The sequence below is a fragment of the Pygoscelis adeliae genome, unplaced genomic scaffold (genome assembly GCF_000699105.1).
Source record: "Pygoscelis adeliae isolate BGI_AS28 unplaced genomic scaffold, ASM69910v1 Scaffold347, whole genome shotgun sequence".
NCBI classification, from domain to species: domain Eukaryota; kingdom Metazoa; phylum Chordata; class Aves; order Sphenisciformes; family Spheniscidae; genus Pygoscelis; species Pygoscelis adeliae.
In genome coordinates, this window is record NW_008825158.1 from 733,345 (window position 1) to 753,276 (window position 19,932).

Genomic DNA, 19,932 nt, shown 5'->3' on the forward strand with positions numbered 1-19,932 from the left:
TTAAAGATTATTGTGTCTTTTAATGAAGCCTAAGATGAGAACAAAAAGAACATTTCCCCAGAAATGCAAGTGATTTTGCCTAGACACTCTGGCAAGGCTCTTTTGAAAAGAGCCAAGACTCAAAATCTAATTCATGCCTTTCCATTCTGTAAAGTCAAGATTCAACGCAAGTGAATTTTTCCCTTTTATTAAATCCTAACTATTACCTAAAGAAATGCCCCAAATATATAAAGGAGACGATTTTTTTTTTTTTTTAATTAAATCTATGGTTTTGGTCTGGCTTCAGAGTGGAAGTGGAGTAGCCCAATCTGTTTATATATTAAACACTGACAAATCAGCCTGAATCAGGCCTCAGAAACAGTTTTACAATAAAATCCTAAGAACTTGTCACACTGTACATGCAAAACTATAAAAAAAAATTCAAACTGAGCCAACCTAAAAATATAATTTGTTGGAAAACAAGAAATAAATCATTTGATATTTTGGAGAAGTGATAATGTTTGAAAATGAAAACCCGAGAACACCAAACATATTAAGCAAAATCTATGCTTATATTTAAATCTGGCCAAGAGAAGTGAATACTGTTCCAAAAGAACTGCAGTACAAAGTATCACATCCCACTCGTTTCTGGAAAGAAATATGCTGCAGTAAGAACCCATGTCACGTAATTCATTTAAAAATTGATTAAAAGTTTAGTACTAACAAAACATCTGGAATGACAGCCCTACTCATCACTTTAGTTACTGAGTAATTTCAGCTTAGGTGCCCAGATATTCTCTTGCACCTATGTTTGCTCCCTTGGAGGAACCATACGCAGGAAGAGTCAGGCTCTGCGCTCCTTTGGTTCTCTTCCCCACAGAAAGTCAGAGCAAGGGTTCCACAATTAGTGCTGACTGTAGAGTCCCTGGCAATGGGCTCACCGGTACGCAGCCTGTCAACAAAAGCCTCTGCATGCACAGAAAAATGCTTTCCAGTGTTTAGACTCACTGTTTAATAACAACCCCTAAAAAAATAAAAAGTGATGTCAACTTCCTGAATTACACCCAAATAATGAGTAATGAACTACAGCAGATGTAAACCTTGAAGACAGAGCAGTATTAGTAGCCAGAGTAAGCTAATTACATCTCGCTTCGCTCAAGGAATCTGCATTCAAACAGCTTCCTCTGCACAATTCCCTCTTTTACTTGGTTTACAATAGATAAAGCAATTGATAATCAGAAGTTGGGTAAATTTCTATCTGGTAAATTCACTTAAAATGCAGCGGGGTTTATCACCAATTCATATCAAACCTGAACACTTGTGATTACTGGGAATAACAAGAAAGAGTAAAACAAAAAATTCACCCTGGTTTCAACAGTGTCGGAATGGAATTAAGATGATATAAATGAAATTATATTTCCTGCTCAATGCCGTTACCAAAACAAACACTTTTGCTACAAAAAGAAATGTAGAACATTTTTGGTAACAACTACAACAAGAAGTTCATTTCCTACAGATAATAAATGGCACAACAAGGAGTGCTGAAATCCAGCCTCTTAAAAATCAGAGTTCATTTATTAAGGAATGCTTTCAGTAAACAGCACCAAGGAGCTCTGAACCAAGCCATGAAGTAGGGATTATTGTGTGAGAAGCTGTCACTGTGGAGATAGCTGATTTGTAGTCAACCACAGGACTGCAGCTCATGCAAATGAAACTCAAAGCAGTTTTAAACCAACCAGGACACCTCCTGATGACACCATGGAGCTTCTGAGCAGGCTCAAAACCGATGGAGGAACCTGGGTGAATATTCAAGTAGCTGCCCTGTTCTGAGCTCCAGTTTGCCACGGCTACGTTCCCTTGCACAGGCGAATTAACACGGAGGTTCACTTATCACACACACACATACTCTCAGCCTCCCTGATGACACATAATCAAGAGGCTAGACGAAGAGCTCAAACGATAAAATACGAGTCATTTTGCAGGATATTAAGCTTAATAAATCACCATATGCTGTTTAATGCTCTAGTTACTGGAGTGGCAGCAAATAAGAGATTCAACAAACGTTGAGCATTTTTACGAGACGGAAAAGCAGGGCTACAAGCATGGCAATAAGGGAGAGGATTTTTAATTAGGAAAGAACTAGAACCCAAAGTAAAACAAATATTCGCAATAACTGTGCTAAGTTTAGCAAATATCTTTATGAGGCTGTGGTGAGATTATACCGACATTTTCAGACGTTATTGTACTGACCACTTCTGGTTCATCACTGCACATTAATGTGGTTTAACACATTCTTCCACCACGTTAATTATACTAAGCCCACTGTATGTACTTAAGCTAGCCAGCCCTTAATGGACATAGAGCCTTGCTGCACCTCTAATTACTCTTCTTGATCACTTCTGCCAGTACATGCATTATCTGAAAGCATATCTTGCTTGCTTTCTTCCTTTTTTTTTTTTTAAAGCAATAATCTAAAATTTAAAACCATTAAGTCAGGCACTCTGAATTATTGGTTTGCAAAATCCCAGAGTTCAATGGAAGATTGGGAAGGGCACAGATGATAAAAGTAATTTATGATGCTACGGTTCTAAAATTTCTAGATCAGTTAGAGAAGGTATCACTCAAGTATTTGAGCCATGTAAAAAACCAAAAGATAAATAACTATACAACAGCAATAACCTCTCAAGCCCTTGCGGTAAAAGCCCTTACCTATATCAGCTGCATACTAGGGTGCTGAATACATTGAAGGATTACAGAAAATCGTGTTGTAGAAGAGTGTCACTATGAGAAGAAACAGCTTGACTACTGGAATAGCCCTCAACAGCTCAACCTGAGATTCACTCTGCTCTATCATTCCATTTGTTTTTGTAGGGGCTATTCACCTTTGAACAGTAACCCAAATTTTCTAAACTAGAATGAACAAAAAGTTTAAGCAACACCATTATTTCAATATTGAATAGGGAAAAAAAAAACCACCCACCACCACAATTTCATTGTAATACTGCCTATGAGCTGTAAACAATGCAGTTATTGTATAAACAAAATGACTGATATCTTTGGACACAATTCAATGTAAACACTGATTGTACAGAAAATAATGAAAATTAGTAAGTTCATTCCTACCTTATTGTTTCTTCTATCAGTCGATCTGAGCTGAAAGCCAAAAGAAAAAAAATGAAGTTAAAAAAGGAACAAGCACTAAGCATTATTTTAGATTATTAAATCAAAGATCTCCATAATATAATCCTTAACAAATTTGCCCTTAGAACGTCTTATTTCAGGATGTAGTCACTTTTTGCTACTATATAGATTTCGTATATATGAGAGTCTTTGGAGAAGATGCACGTAGTGTCCTCTAGAGCAGCATTTCCTAACTGCATGCAAGAGCAGATGCTCAGAACACATAAAATACTGAGAAAACAGAAAAAGGGGAATGGTTTCCACGATTCATGGCTAATTAACGTTAACTGAGCCTGATGTGTACCAGGAGCCCAGGACAGTTTGGAAAGGAGTATTAGAGAAGGAAGTACCTATTTTTTTTTCTCCTTAATCCTGTTCATTCCTGCCCACCCCCTCAAAAAAAGCAATTAAAAATAAAAGCTGAGGCTTGGTTCCAGGTAATAACATCTCAAAACACTGCTTCAGAGCTAGTTCACCAAACACGGGTTTATGGTGGTTAAAGAGGCAAGCTCTTTCTGTAGTAATACCAGTTGGATGAGAATTAAGTGATGCTTATGGGAAAGAAGACACGCCACCTGTAAGAGAAAGCCCTTGATAACATGTGCCCCTTCCCCCTCGCTGCCACACATTAATCGAGTTTCTACATAGCCTCGCTGGGAAAAGGACAGCCTAAAATACAGCACCACAGAGAGAACACTTCATTTAAAAACGGATGTGCGAGATTAAGATGACAAACAAGATCCTCAGAAGACTTGAGTAATTTCTCTTTTTCTGTACTCAACTTGTTATAGACAGGTTTTTAATCACTGTTTTACAGCCAATTATGAAATCCCAGAAAAAGATATCTTGTTACAGCAATCAATATCTTAAATGTAACACTGACATAGAATAGGTGACTGCATCCCTGCTTCCCGTATTGCAGAAACAATGATGCATCCCTACAATTGCTCCGTTTACCCCACAGATTTATGCAAACTCTTCTAGAGTAACGGAAGAAAAATGTTAGTTTGCAGTTTAAGAACGAAATCAATCTGACAGAAAGAAGTTTTATGTTGTGCTGGATATTGCTTCCAGTATTAAAGCAGAATTTATGGCTGGCAAACTAAAAAGATTAAAAGACACTGAAAGGGCACGACCATCTTCATCTTCCATCCTCCTTGTTCCAAGTGTTTTGCCACCTCAGAAAGGGAAGGTATCAACAGCCTCCGGCGCAGCACAGTTCTGCCTCTGACTCAGCCAGAGCTGCCCAATTTGGAACTTTTCTTCTACCCACAGAAATTCTGGAGATCCCCCCACACCTCCAGCTGGAGGCACGGCGCAGGAGCATGTTGTGCAGCGTGCGCGTGTGTAAACTGCTCGAGGGGGCGGGGGGAGATGCTAACAGAATGTCCTTATTTGTCTGTGAAGAGGAGTGAAAACATGAAGGTTGCTATTTCGGTCTAGTCCATGGCTTGAAATATGGAGACAGCACACAGAGCACTAAAAATATTTTGCCCAATTTTAAGTTGAGAGGGACTCAACTGGGGCAGCGAACACTGAAAACACTGGAACTGGAACACTTCTTTCTGCTCCCAAAACAAAGCCACACTCCAAAGATTCACATCAGTTGCAAGTACATCGGTTTAATCAAATAAAACCATTTGCATTCACCGTGTGGTATTTATTACCGCTGGCACAGAGAAGTAAAACACCATAGTTATGTACACAAAGTGATGTAAGCAGTCTCAAGTCTCACAGCATCTGATAACGTCCCCAAGGCAAGCAGAAAAGCGACGCATTAAAGATTTCTGTAGTCACTGATACTCAAAGATACAAAATTCAACTGCGAATGTGCCTTTCATACATAGGTAGTCTCTAACAGACAAGTGTATTATGGGGGCAGTGCATAATAAGAACAAACTGCAAAAACAGCAGAAAACAGTCTGAAAAGCAAGAATGGTGCACAAGTATGCACCATTTTTAAACAGTTTTGAGGTTTTTTTGTTGTTGTTTGGTTTTTTTTTTTTAATTTATTAACAACAAAAAGATATCAGGTGCCTAGCTGGAAATAAGTCAAGACTTCTGTGGAACAAAACATTACTAGAACAGTCCTATAAAAAAAACCCTACCCTGGAAAAATCATCACCAGCATTACCAGCTCTTTGTCCATTTAACTGATGAAATTATAGCATTTTCATATTGATGAACTGAAGACGACAGGGAAGTTGAACACATTCGGAGACCTTAAGTGAACTAGGATGTTCTCCAAGGTTTTCAGAGCACAAAAAATTAGGCTTGCCCATTTGCAGCAGAGACACTGACTGCTTTTTATGTTAGAGAAAGCTGTAGTTAGGCAGTTCTATTACTTAATCAGAGACGTAAACACAAAAAGTATTTAAAAGCTTCAGATTCAATTATATTATACTGCATTATTTTTTATAGATGCATGTATGTACACACACACATATAAAATTAAACCCTGGAAACGCAGCTACCTGTAAAATTATGACAGGCAGAAGTTAAAAATGTATAAACCCAGTAATAAACAGTTCTCAATACCAACAAACATGGACATTAGATGCAAATGCCAACACAAGGCATTTAACAGGCCTCTGAAGTCACAAGATCAATGTTTCTCAACTTAGGGGGAGGTCATCCAAACTATTTAAAAGGATGAGATGCATATGGATTTTCTTCAGAATGACTGATATATAGGTAAGGGCAGACTGAACTAACTCTTACAGTCGTACATAAATAGCTGGGAAGCATACAGATTTACTAAACACGACTTCCAGTATGTTCTTCCCACCCCAAGGAGCATCATCTTTTAATGGCCCTGAGAGGATTTCCAAAAAGGGCTCTACTTGCAAGCCTCCAGCAGGTGAACAAACTCCAGCAGAAAACAGCAATGACATTCACTGAAATTTTGGTAAAGGCAGCGTGAGCAGGAACATTTTATGGTAAAAATCTGCGCATCAGAATCCCTCAGACTTCAGTTCAGTACTTCCTGCAAAAGTCCAGTTTAAGCAGACGCTAGAGGCTTGTCTAAAGGCAGTAACATGCACTCCTACAGCATCTCTTAAAGTCTTTCAAAGTTCTTGCAAATACAGACTGTAACATTCACTTACAGTGATATCCAGAAGCGAGCAGTTGTTCCATCATTTTACAGTTCATAACTATAGAAAATAAGTCAGATTTAAGGAAGATCAGGAACACAAAGTACAACGGGGCCCAGAGACCCAAGGGAAGTTTGCAGCTCTGACTATTAATAACCTGTTTTACACAAATAGAAGTTGTTCTCACAATTATGAATAATGTTAATTTCAACTGTTTTGACAGAATAAAAAACAACAACATTGAAAGAGGTAATTTTGCTTAACTTACACATTCAACACACTACAAGTAGAGGCTCTTAAAAGAAAAAAAAAATCTCTTGACTTTGTTCTTCCGCTTTCCAAGCAAACACATTACCTTATGAACATCCAAGCAAGCAAACGATGGATCTGGGCAATATTAATCTGATTTGCCATCTGTTTCAATAAACTATGCATTTTCACCTGTCGAGACAGATAGCACTTTGACAAAGCCATTTAAAAATACTATACAAAAGAAACACTGAAAGATGCTGAGGCAATCACCTACTGTAATAAATGGCACAAATCCAACAGTAGCAGTCATGCGTATGAAATAATCAGGTCTCTGTGCAACTGCTGTCTTCAGAAAAGATTGTGGCGTTTGTCATTTAAATATGCAGACAGGTAAATTAATCCAAAAGAAAAGTTACGTGAAATATGCCTCTAGGATAGGAAAGAAGCCTGCCCATCGCATCAAGCTTTTACAACTAAAGAAAGCATTTTAGGTTCTTCGTTTTTTTAAAGCAAATCTCTATGCCGGTAGTTAAAATTCAGTAATATAGATGATTACTTAGGTAAGGACTGGGCTTCTAACATATACATAGATTTTGCTGTGCTCTTACTAGCTAGATACGCAATACAAGCACTTGTTAGAGAAGAGAGATTCAACAGTAAGACTTATCTGCACACAACTCATTTCACAACGCACTTTAAACCCTCCAGATAAAATTAAGGGCAATATTATCACAAAGAATAATTTAAAAGGATTACAGAAAACCCCTGTAGAATAAACTAATATAGCACTTGATAACTATTTTCTTACTTTCATAAAGAATAATTACAGAAATAATACTTTGTTCTTTCTCTAACTGCAAGATTAATCACTAGACTCAACTCTCTCAAACTGCCTGCGCTAAATCTTTCGTATTTTCACAGTCCTGGATCACCAGGCAGCGTGGAACTTCCAGGAATGCAAATATTGCAAAACATACTTGATATTCTAATACAAATAGACAGATTATGATGAAGCAAATCAGATTTATACAGTCAGTTACTTCCATCATAATAATCATTCCTAACTCACAAGTGAAAGAAACATTGTGCACACAAGCAGAAAAAACCAGCTCCAACTCATTTTTTCTGCTTGCCATCAAGATAACTCATCATCTAAAAAAATTCTGAAGACCATTAAGCTCTTTAAAAACTTAACTAGAAAAACGTAAAGCAGAACACATTTTTCTCCTGTGATAACAAACAAGATATTCCAGATTGTAGAAGACTCGTCTCATGCTTAATTCAATTCAGCGTCAAAGAAAGAGTGAATTGCACTGGAGCTGCTTCGCTAGTTTGGACAGTCTCCCACAGTTGCTAATGAAGAGAAAAATTGGTGTAGAAGCCTACTCATTGACTGAGACCCAACACAATAGCACGGCAAGACCAACATACCTAGGGTATGGTACCTAGGGTACACCCAGAGAGAAAAAAAAAATTAATAGAGGACTGTGTAGACAACACAAAATTCGCTCCTGTGTTTTTATGGAAGAGCAGAAGTAGCACCTGCTATGAATGCACAGCATGCAACAGCACAGGGAGGAAAAGGAATTTACTTGACTACAAAGCATACATCTTACATTTCCAGCACGAGAAGAGCTAGCTGGCCAAAAACAAAGACGTGAGGTAAAATGGGCATTTTCAGGGATGAACAGTTTGTCCACAGAAACCATTCTGAAAGCAGAGAAAGGTTCAATTACCAACGCAAACTGCTATCTTTTGTGGGTTCCCTTTATACATTAATTAAAGCATAAATCTGGATGCTAAGGAGATATGACATTTTCATGCTTTCTGTTGCAGTAGACAAAATTAAGAGCCTACAACAATCAAACATAAAAACCAGCACAAACATGAACATTAAGTCAACGTATAGATTTGCTCCAAAGGAACAGTACGTTAACAACATCACACCTACAAACTCTAAACGCGTAAGTAAGCTTATTTCTGCAGAGCATTGTTCTGGGGAGTCTGACACTCAGTAATCACTTTCAGTAAGAACGAGGAATAGTTGCAAAGTTGGAAAAAAAAAAGCACAATAGCACAACATCACATTGTTTTTAATCAGTGCAAGCAATTTCTTCAATCTAGAATGAAAGGCCCTAGAACATAATCCATTGCTCTAGGCAGGAGTTAACCAACATTATTCAGTGTTGAATTTCTTTCCAGATGGTTCACGTGTACCTTGTATGTGAGAAAAAAAACAAAACCCAACATGCAAGAGGCATGCTTTTCACCGTAGGGAAGAATCTGCCAAAGGATTTCCAGGAAAATAAACTGGTGGTGGTGAAACTTACTCCCTCCAACCTGCAATCCTACGACACAAAATTCACTAAAAATTGGACTCCTAGCTACATCACTAAGTAAATATCTCAACCGCTTATCAATTCCAACAATTTGGACTTAAGATAAGCTAACATAAGGCTTTTCTTTACAGCTGTCTAACATCTGTAAACACATCTACATATGCACCATAACCAATCAAAAGATTAGTTGTTCTAACTCAGTTTAAAGAACAATTCAATGGATACAAGGAAATAGGCGGAGATTCCTGAACCCAGGGATCCACCTTCACAGCTCCGAGACACCAACAGGTTGTTTCTCCTGGATTTCCAAAGGGTACAGTCTGCACCTCCGCTGAACTCCATGGACTTGTCTGGGAATTATCAGAGTGAAAGAAATGTTTCTGCAAAAAGAGGAGTTAGCCAAGAAAGCTCTTTGGCACATAGACTGCTGGGGAGAGTGCCTGACGTTTGAGAGTCCCAAGAGGGTGAGCAACAGCAATACTTCTTCCTTTAAAGCTAATCTATAAGGAAATAAGAGCCTTCTCAATAATCTGCAGTATATAGCTTACCCAAAGAACGCAGTTAAAAACTTAAAATGAAAACAGCTCCTATCGTCTAAATGAAGTGCAGCAGCTGGTTGCCTATTAGTAAGCATAAAACCAATGTCAGGATGGCACCAACAGCCACATAATGAGGTTTCTAGAGGCTCTCTATTCATGGTTGTGAAAGTTCCTGGATAGATTGACCCTCCCATATAATTGCTCCATATTACCCATAGGAACAAAGTTAAATGAACTGAGAAGGGCAGGCCTTACTGTAAGTCATTATCACTAACCACAACTGTCAGAACAATTCCAGTAAGTTACTAATGGACTATATCGGCATTTCCTCAAATTTTACACGCTGCATGCAGAACTAGCATTCAGTGGGAGTGCTGTTTTCATTATTTGCTCTGGTTTAAAACATACAATTTAGATTATACCTTTAACTAAAGGGAAAAACCCTCAAAACCAAGCCACACAGCCTCCGATATCCAACACTGATCTGACAAAAAATGAGCTCTACCAAGATAACCTGTCATTACCGATTTGTTGGGCACACACAGACAAGATAGATGCACAACTTTGAAGAAACACGAACTGTTTAGAATCTGTACTGTAACAAAAAAGATTGTGCCACTTTTCTAGCACAGTGGTTTTTGACTAAAGCTAGACAAAACTAAAAAAACTGTTCTACTACTCACACCCTAAGGTGCGAGCACACAAAGGGGAACGTCTTCCAGAAGAGTCCCATCATATCAACAACTTCCTAATTAATACCTTTTTCATTTCCAGAGAAGCTAACGCAGAAATGAAGTGAGAGTTATATCCCTAGGATGACAACCCAATTTTAATTGAGTACGAAACCCTAAAACACACATTAATAGAAATGTATTCTGCTTCCTAACTGCATTTTCACCTGCTGTGGTTTTGAGAGTTTGTTTGGTAGATGTAGAAAGCTATATGGCTTTCATCCAGGACTTGGCTGAAGTACCTAATGTCACAACTATCTACCTGCCTGTTTTTAAGTTTCAGAAAATTATTCTTAAAACTGCACAGTTAACTACACAATATAATGAACACCTGTGGTTCAAAATTTAAAGCGCACACTACATTTAAACCATCTACCATCCAAATTCAGGACACAATTCATTAATGGGTGAAGATCTCAGCATTTTTCTTCTGACCCAATTTCACTGTGTTCTTAGGCTTGTCTTTTTATCTAAGACCGAACAAGATGCATTCTTCCAGAAGTGTGACTATACTCAATCGAAATAAGTCTCTCAAGAGAGAGGAAAGCACTCCGCATCTTTCACTTGACAACAAAACTAAGGTCCTTGAAAGGTTGTAAGCAAAATTGTATTACCAGGCTAAAATAAGCATGCTTTAGTGGGAATTTGGGTCTAGTTCTGCTTACCAGCATGGATTTCATAGAAAGTATCCTCAGCAGATGGGATTTAATGCCTTTTATCAAGCCACTGGTAAAGCAACACACCAAGATACCTGCATTGCCTACCACACAGCAGCCAAGAATGACGAGATCCTCATTCTGATGCATTAGTACAGAGGTTCAAATTAAACAAACTCAAGAATGACATTTACACAGTAATATGATAACTTTCCAGAGGTACACTCTGTATTTGAGAAAAATTGAAATAATCACTATTTAACATCAAATGAAATTCAGCAGCTTGTTTTTACTGGAGGTTCCCACAGCAAATAATGAGCAAACATTTCTGGCGTTAAAGAAGAAGGAAGTACACAGCCACGCTGATAAAAAATTGACATGTCGCATTAGAATAATCAGCGATGCTCAAATTCCACGAGAGAAATTCTATGAAACTCCACAATTGTTGATTCTGTTCAAAAGATGCACCTACTCTTCAGAACCAACCCATGTAAGAAGGATTTCAGTACTTGTCAAAGTCCTAATTTCAATACAGACCTGGGTGAGGGGGGAAGCTGTCCTAGTTAAGAAACAATGTTGAAAGGAAAGCTAAAAACAAATAATACATGCATCACTGACTTGTTTATTTCTGAAATGAGCAAGAAACTTCAGAAGCAAACACAGAGCTCTGAAGTTTGAAGTGTGGTTTTATATCCCTCCCTCTCCCCAAATCAAGGGCATGGTGGTGTTTCTAAGGTAAAGCCCAGAACCGAGAACCACAGCAGAGTTTTAGTCCCAACGACCCTTCTTCCGTGATATATTCGGGTAATCTTTCACACCATGTTATGAGGGTTTGTTCTTTAGTTTCTGCAGGCATTCAAAAAGACCTAGGATAGTTTCTGTAGCCTCTTTCCTGGGGGTACATGGAAGTTCGTGCATAAGCCTTCACATTTTATACAGATGAAAATCAAACAATGAGTTTGAGGTTCTTACTGCTAACACCTGGGTGACTGCATCCTTTGTCACCTGGATAATCCAATTTTGTAGTGGAAGTTACAAGGGAAGTCCCCAAACTGGGTTTTGTGCATGTGTGTAGTGGGTTTGCTGGGTTTTGGGGTGGTTTTTTTCCCCTCTTTCTTCAAATATCATTCATTTTAGACATATTGAAGTATAAAAGTATCACAGCAGTCATCAATGTCAGATAAATTATTGATTACAGTAATTTTTTTAAGCAACCCAACTATAAGGAAAGCATGCAAATAAACCTAGTGAGAAGAATATAATCTTTGGTTTAGTGTCTTGGGGTAGGTTTGGTTTTTTAAGTCCTGAATACAGCACAGTAAGATGAAAAGCACTAGTTGATTTTACACTAATGAAGCTCAAGCTATTTTTAGAGGGAAAACCTCTTTTAAATCCTGAAGTGCTTGGCTGATTTTCACATTCTTTTATTAAGTTATTTATAAATAATAATGATACCCAAGAGAGCATCTTCCCTCATTGCCTGCAAGCTTTGAACCTCCCCAAATTCTCATTAAACTACTTCAATAACTTGCTCATACAGTCACATAATTAGTCACATAACAAGCAGTGAAGTTTCTTTTTTCCAGAAGACATGAACCATCTCCCTCATTGAGGAGTATTTACTATCAAAATAAGGAAACGGATAAGTTGTGCTCAGTCTGGTGGTGTAGATAAGTATATGATATGCCCAAGTCTCGTATTCAGTCTGGGACTGTTACAGGGGAAGCCAATCCAGCCACTTACGAAGTGGCCTTGTGTCATTCTGCCACGAATCTTCAAGAGACAGAGGTTCTGCCAGCAGGCTTGGAGATAAAACCCATTCAGTTCCATACATAAGGCTAAAGGAAGGAATCACTGATGCATAACTGCAATTGAGAAAACTCTGCAGCAATAGGAGACAGAGCAGAAAGAAAAAAAAACCAGAATCTATTTTGAAACAGGATTACAGTACAAGTCATTGTGTGTCTTTAAGTAAGCTTTTGCAATACCAAAAATCCTCCTTTGTTCAAATCCCTTCCTTGAAAACCATTTTATTTGTGCCGCCGCTCAGACAGACCTTATAGCCCTACCCAAAAAGTCCGTATTAAGGGTATTCAATGGTAAGTCAGTCAGTCAGGTAATTACCGCAGTCCTCCCGACTGGCTAGCTGAGGCACTAGCATGCACTTCTAATGCAATAGTTTCCTAAACTTCCTTATTCCACAAACAAAGAAAACAAGTCAACGGTATGTAACTGCATTTGGGAAAACAGCGACAGACCATTGCCAGAGCTCTTGCAATTAATGGCCAGCAGAGAAACATTTTAACCCAGATTCCTCAGTCTCTCCTCGCACTGCATCTTCCAGCTCAGTAGACAAAGTGCTGCAGCCTTCCATCACTACTGCATGGCAAGTCTGCAGCCAAATTACACCATATTCGGTGCTTTTTGACAAACAGTCCAAAGCGAGGCCATGGATAGCAGGTATTGTCCTTTCATAGCAGATCTGTTTTGTTTTTTCATAACTGCTATAAAGCAAAGAAAATTATCATTATCAAGTGCCGCTTCAGTTAAAATCTGTATTAAAATTCAGAGAGTGGAGCGACAAGAACACCACATTCTGCTTTGACATGAACAAAAAGTAAGTTTAATTTAGAGGCAAGCTTTGCAATTAAAAAAAACCCAACCAACCCTTACTGGGCCTGACTAAAGTGGAGCTCAGCAGTTCTGAGGCTGCAGTGCAGGCAGCCAGCAGGCGCCCAGGGAAGAGGCTCATCACACTCCTCCCTCCCTGCTGCTTCCCCAACCACCTTGGGAAGGAAAATGGAATTGGTGATTTAGCTGTTTTTCTTACAGACTCTTTCTTTCCAAGAGAAGATGAAGGAGATGCAGTGGAGAACCATGTGTCAGCCGGAGCAGTTACTGCCCAGGCGTCTGTGTGTCTTCCCCCTGCAATTGGAGGCGAGGGAGGGGATGGAAGGGGAGATGACAGCAGTTTTCTGGTTTTAATCCAATACTGAGGGTCCACTGAAATCCACGGGAACCCGAGCAGCAACAGCACAGTGAATGGAAATCAGGGCGTGCGGAGCAGAGAACAGGGATAACAAAGGAAAGGAAATTAAATTAAGGTAGAAAACTGGTAGCTTTTTCCCCCAAGAGATCAATGCACCTGTAACCAAAAACCCTGTAAGGTGTCTCAGCACCTCATTAAGCTGACTTCTCCGTGCAAATCAGTACTGAAGTGAAAATTTATAAGCAACAGCAATATTTAGAAGAAAAACGGTCAACAAGTCACTCCCTCTATTAAAACCTGTTCGTAATCTGTATCATGAACAAAGTTTGAAAGCAGTTTCCCGGTGATTATTCTCTACTGAATGTGGCCAGTTCTGCCCAAGCAACAACAGGAAATTTGAAATAGTTCCGCTGAAAAATGAAATGCAATAATAGTAATAACAATATTTAGTACTTCAGAGTACTTCACATATATGAAGTACTGCACGAACATTCATTTATCCTAATCATCTCCATGAATCAGGTATGTATTATTAATAGCACCATTACGCAACTGCTGCAGATTCCCGTTATTTCTTCTGCTCACTTCTCTTACTCCTCTTTTCTCTTTCACATGCAGAGCACATCCCTCTTCGATTTGTTTGCTCTCCTCCTTTTCTCCTTCAAAGTTTCTCACCCACCTACTCTGGCACCCCTACCCTCTCTGTTCCCAGTGCTAAACATTTTAAGACACACAGGGGTGTTTACATCCTTGGCTAGCCTGAACACTTTGAGCAGGTTCATCTCATCTACCTGCAGCACTTACACCTGATACTCCATCTAAGCTGAAAATTTTTTGACTGGATAGACTGATAGCCTGCATAGCAACACTCACCAGAAACATATAGTCATCTGAGAACAACTAAAAACACAGCTCATGATAATCTGCAGCAGCACAGGCACCTGCTTCACCACCAGCCACTTCTTTTGGAAAAGGACAAATGTCTAACTTTTGAGCACTGGAGCTGAATAATAAAGCAATAGTCATACAGTGGCCCTACAATGACAGAACAAATCTACTACAGCAAATGCTGGCGACCACTAAGTGGTCTAGTTTTACAAGGAATTCATCACAGGTAATAAAATCCGCAATTTCTATCTAAGCCTTGGAAGCCTTCATCAATTTTTACACAAATTCATCAGTGTCACTTGATATGATATCATTCACATACAACGCAAGTACTAACACAAGGGAAATTTTCACTCACGTGCAAATTTAATCAAACACGTTAGTCCCTTCTTTGCTGACTGAGACTATAACTCATCAATAACTGCAGAATTTCTCAGGGCAAACGCTAAGTTGACAGGACTCTTTCCTCTGAGGCAGCACATTTCAGAGCAGTTTTTAAAATGCTAAGCTAGATCTATTCAGCAAAATTGTTTTCTTTAGATGGAAAACAGTATTAGAAGGAAAAGGATGACTTGTTTACCTCCCTGGCCAAAAGCATACAAACAGAAAAGATGAGACAAACCCCTTTACTGAATGGCATAGACCCGAGAAAACAAGCATTCAAGAATCAACTGCAAACATGACCACGGCAGATTTGGTATTTCTTTAAGCATCTGACATGCCAAAAGATCTGAGGTATTAGGTAAAAATATTAACAGGGCATCAATATTCAACAAGACCTGTCTTCCAGCCTCATTTTAATTAACAGGTGCTAAAATTTTTATTAAGAAATTTAGGCATTATTGTTTTTCTTTCCAGAGGTAGGTGAAACTATCCTTAAATCATCTGTATAGGAATTAAGTAGCAAACTGAGAGACTTAGAAACTTTATGCCTCCCACCTACAGTCAATAACATTTCTAGACAAATCTCCTTTCCCAATAAAACTCAAAATCAGCCGATTTATAAAATGAATTGAACCCGCAGTGAAGCTTTCAGTCAAAGAGGGAACACCGCGGTACGCTTTCTCTAACCCTCCCAGAACCGGGGTGCGGCAGCGCAGAGCCCCGCACGCCCCCGGCCCGAGGGCTGCCCCGGCAGCTCCGTGATCCTAACGTGAAAGTGCACAACACCCTCGTGCCAGCAGCGCTGACACAGCAGCCAGCCCCACCCAGGGAAAGCGAATCCAAATGGATGCACGATCCTCACGGCCTAATGGATAGCAGTTTTATGTATTACAGGCATAGCAAGGGTTTGCACAGCGCTTCAGCTGTTGTAATTCCCTTGGTGCTTAATATACATTGGATCCTTTTATTCGTCAAAACTTTGGACTCACAGATTTTTTCATTTCCCCTCCTTTTTTACTATTACCTACATATGTAAAATTAAGACAAACAGATTCTCCTTCATTCTTAGTCCTTCCAGAAGAGATGATGTTCAAAATGTGACAGAAAAATAAAAAGCCAGATTTGAGCAAAAAGCAGAGGTCCAGCTTCTCTCCAAAGTCTCTCCCAGAGAAGAGCTTTCTGGCTCTCCTCCTCTTACTCCCATGTGAGATACCACCACAAACAATACCGCCTAGGGCTGCCAGCATGCTTTTTAAAGAGCATTCACGGAAAACACCGCCAAGAGCAAACTCAAGTTTCTGCTTCTCCTGTCTCGCACGGTAGCGCATAAAGAAAAAGGCTGACAGACGAGTCTGGTATTCTGCAGCGGGGTAATAGCTCATACGTTCTCCATTATCAGATCATGGAATAAATATGTAATAGGTTAAAGTACTTAATATCATAAATTAAGCAGGTCAAGACCAAGTGAATGCTCCAATATTCAATACAATTCCTGTGGCATTATTTCATATAATTCATATACCTTGTAGCATATAATAATACACTTGCAAAGTTTATGTTCCCATCTCCATTTTTCAAGCTTGTGTAATAGGTTTCACAACTTCACTAAAAATACATTTGCATTTTTATTGTTGTGTCTTTGTGACAATGTATATATATTTATCATGTAGTTCTACCAATTAGTCTAGCACCATGATTTACTGCACTGCAAATATTCAGCATCAAGACTCACACAAAGCTTGTCAGCTTATCCTAGGAGCATGTTTGGTGTCATCTGCAAGCTCCTGGTGATTTCTTGGGACCTTTTGCTAGTTTTCACAGCTTTTTGGCATTAATAGCTCATTAACTGCTTTCTCTGAAGACAAATATGTTTAATAATTTCCTCTGCCAGTATCTCTTTCTGAGCTTACTGATTCTTAATTCAAAAGTTTTGAATGTCTTGCAAGCTTTGATTTCTTGCCAAGGTTGTCTTCTGCTTCTCCACCAGATTTCTTCACACACCTTACAGTTATCTCCACCTTGCAGTAGTATTCCATTATTAGTTTTGCCCGTTTCCTAAAGATCCCCAGCTCGCACTTATTTCTTGTTTTCTTTTTCTCAGGGTCGTGGGGTTTTTCTGAAGTCTTGACATTTTCAAATAATCTTCATTGTTTCAAACTTTTCAAAATAGTGCACTCAGAGCAATGTCAGTTTCTTAGAAGTATATTTTACAACTCCAGAAATATTTTATTTGTAGCCTTCTTTAACAAAATGCCAAATGTATAAGAGTGTTTACCACCCCTCCAATAAAAAAACAAAGCAAAACAAAAACCCCAAACACAACATCTAGAAAGAATCAGGTTTACTCAGATCAACTGACATTGATTCTTCAAAGTACATTTCAGGTAACGTTCACCTCCAAAATATTAAGATTGCTTTTTTTTCCTGGAAACTTTACGTTTCCTGATCATGCATGTTTAATAGTAAATTCAATGTAACAAAAGTCATAATTCAAGCTTTAAATCAATTAATTTCTAAGTTTTAAAGATATTAAAGAAAATTGAGGATGAAGTGGTGGTAAGCCACAATCGACAAATTTGGGTTTAATTTCCTGTAAAAGCTTTTTGTGCAGCTCTGGCCAGAAGTTTAAGTTATCTTTGAGAAAGCACATTTGAGAAAGCCACAGGTAATTTTTTTATTTTTTTATTTTTTCAGATGAAAGCCTGCCCTCTTGTGTAAGACTGAGGTTTAGCATGACTACAGTCAAGAACACAGAGGCATGAAGATCAGTGCTACTTCTCAACTACCTAGAAAACACAAACCTTCCAGCGCTCTTATATTGGGGTGTGCTGCTGCTTTTGCTGAATGGGGAACACACAGAGGAGCTACTCATAATCTAGTGCCCTCTCTGCAACAAGAATAAAAAGAAAGTGCTTTCTATTTTGCTTGTTATCTTGGCCAATAAACTAGAGTCAATTTGCAAATATTTGAAGTGCACAGGTAATTTTCGAATCAGTCTCTTCCATCACCTTTTGTACACATTCAGTAGAGACAAAAGGAAAAAAAGGTTCTTCTCTGACTCTGACAAATAAAGAAGAAGAAAGGGAAACACAGCTAAATCACTGGGACTTTCCATTTTGTTTTCTAACCTTTATCCCAGTTAGTATACTAGAAAGGCATCTACTTCCTTAAGAGAGGACGCCAAGCATGAAGACTGAGTCACAAGTGACTTGCCAAAGCCCACTGAAGACAACATACAGATGTCACTTAGCGTTGACGAGATCCTAAAGTTGAAATCACTGAAAGCTACCATGACTACTACCTCCTATATGCACTTCGCAGTCAGCATAAGCAATAAATGTTCATCCAGCTGCATAAGTAGCAGCACTGTCACAGAATACATAATGCAAGGCATTCATTGTGGACATATATATCTACAAATGGACAAAGCTTTCATGCATACTTGAAATTAAGAATCTTTCATCCCCCAGAAAAGCCAGGCACCTCCTAGGTGCCTAAGGAAATAAGAAATAACACCTACTTTCGAAGGTGTTCGTGTTCCTTCAGGAATAGTTCTGTTCTTCTGTTATTCACGCCAGACCCACTTTTATATGATCTAAAACCCAACAACAAAACAAAAAAGAATTTTATCACAACCTCAATAAGAGTTGTAAATTCAAGTAACATTTTTTGCTTTATTCAGAGCACGGACAAATAAGCTATGCCAAGTATTCTCCTACAGGAGGGTTTCCACCTTCTCCAAGGACAGTCCCATACCATTGCTATAACAAACAATACAACTTACTCGATATCTTTTCGTACTGATCCCAACAGATTCTCCCTTTCTCGTATTGCCAAAAAGTTCGCTTTGGTTTTGTGGAATTCGTGTGTATAATCCTGTAATAAAACAATTATTCCAAAATTAGGATCGTGAGAATCAATTTAACAACACAATAATACTCAAGTAAGATCCAACCATCTTTTAAAATGTTAGCTGTTCTCTAATACAAAGTGCAAGAACAACTTATGAAATTAACATCAAAAATGCTTGGCAGTTAATGCAAAGTATTTTTAAAACTCGCTGCTCTTACAGTAGTGAGTGTTAACTTTTTGGTTAAGTAGGGAGCCTAACTTTTGATAGCTACAGCTAAGGCCATAGAGGGAAATCCACTGTAATTCCTTCTCCCGATTTCATATATCTTCACCTTTCTGATGAATTATCATTTTGTGTTGGAATTTCCCATTATTGGTTGAACCAGAAGCCCTAGTTAAACCTACTTATTTGATGTAGTGAAGATGTTATTGCGTTTATTTTAAGTTACACCAGATGGAAAAAAAAGTCTTTTCTGAACAGTGAAGACTATTTTTTTTTTTTAATGTTCAAGTTGCGATTTTACATTTGAAAACATTTTAGGCAGCTAATACTTCTCAAAAACCAATTTAACTGGCAACTGGCGTCCACCAAAACCACTGTAAACATTCAGCACTATTTTTCATATAAATGCTATGGCTTTTACAAAACACTGTGCTTTTTACATTGTGTATTGCACAGATACAAAACAGAAATCTAACTGTACGTGACCAGCCAAATAAAACATGCATTTTTAACATTGCTATGCCATGAAAACATCACCAGTTTGAAACATGGTTGATTTATAACATTAATTAGTGGCTTTAGCCATCACATTTCCTTCAACTCCCTTTAGCAGTTTAGATGGTTTTACAACCATATTCTCTTAACTGTGACATTCCCTCTCCTATTGCTATGTGACAGACGACACAGACAAGATCATAGAATCATGGAATGGTTTGGGCTGGAAGGGACCTTAAAGATCACCTAGTTCCAACCCCCCAGGCAGGGACACCTTCCACTACCACAGGTCGCTCAAAGCCCCATCCAGCCTGGCCTTGAACACTTCCA

General features: G+C 38.6%; 1 protein-coding gene across 1 annotated transcript in view; it reads right to left on the bottom strand.

Annotated features, from left to right (window-relative positions):
- GOSR1 (golgi SNAP receptor complex member 1) overlaps window positions 1-19,932 on the bottom strand; it is a gene marked incomplete at its 5' end in the record, with an annotated part of 31,978 nt that overhangs the window by 8,874 nt on the left and 3,172 nt on the right. Inside the window, 3 exons of the mRNA XM_009328663.1 lie at window positions 3,103-3,132; window positions 18,553-18,627; window positions 18,817-18,908. Coding sequence (XP_009326938.1) covers window positions 3,103-3,132; window positions 18,553-18,627; window positions 18,817-18,908 — 197 coding nt within the window. The remainder of the gene's footprint in view (window positions 1-3,102; window positions 3,133-18,552; window positions 18,628-18,816; window positions 18,909-19,932) is intronic.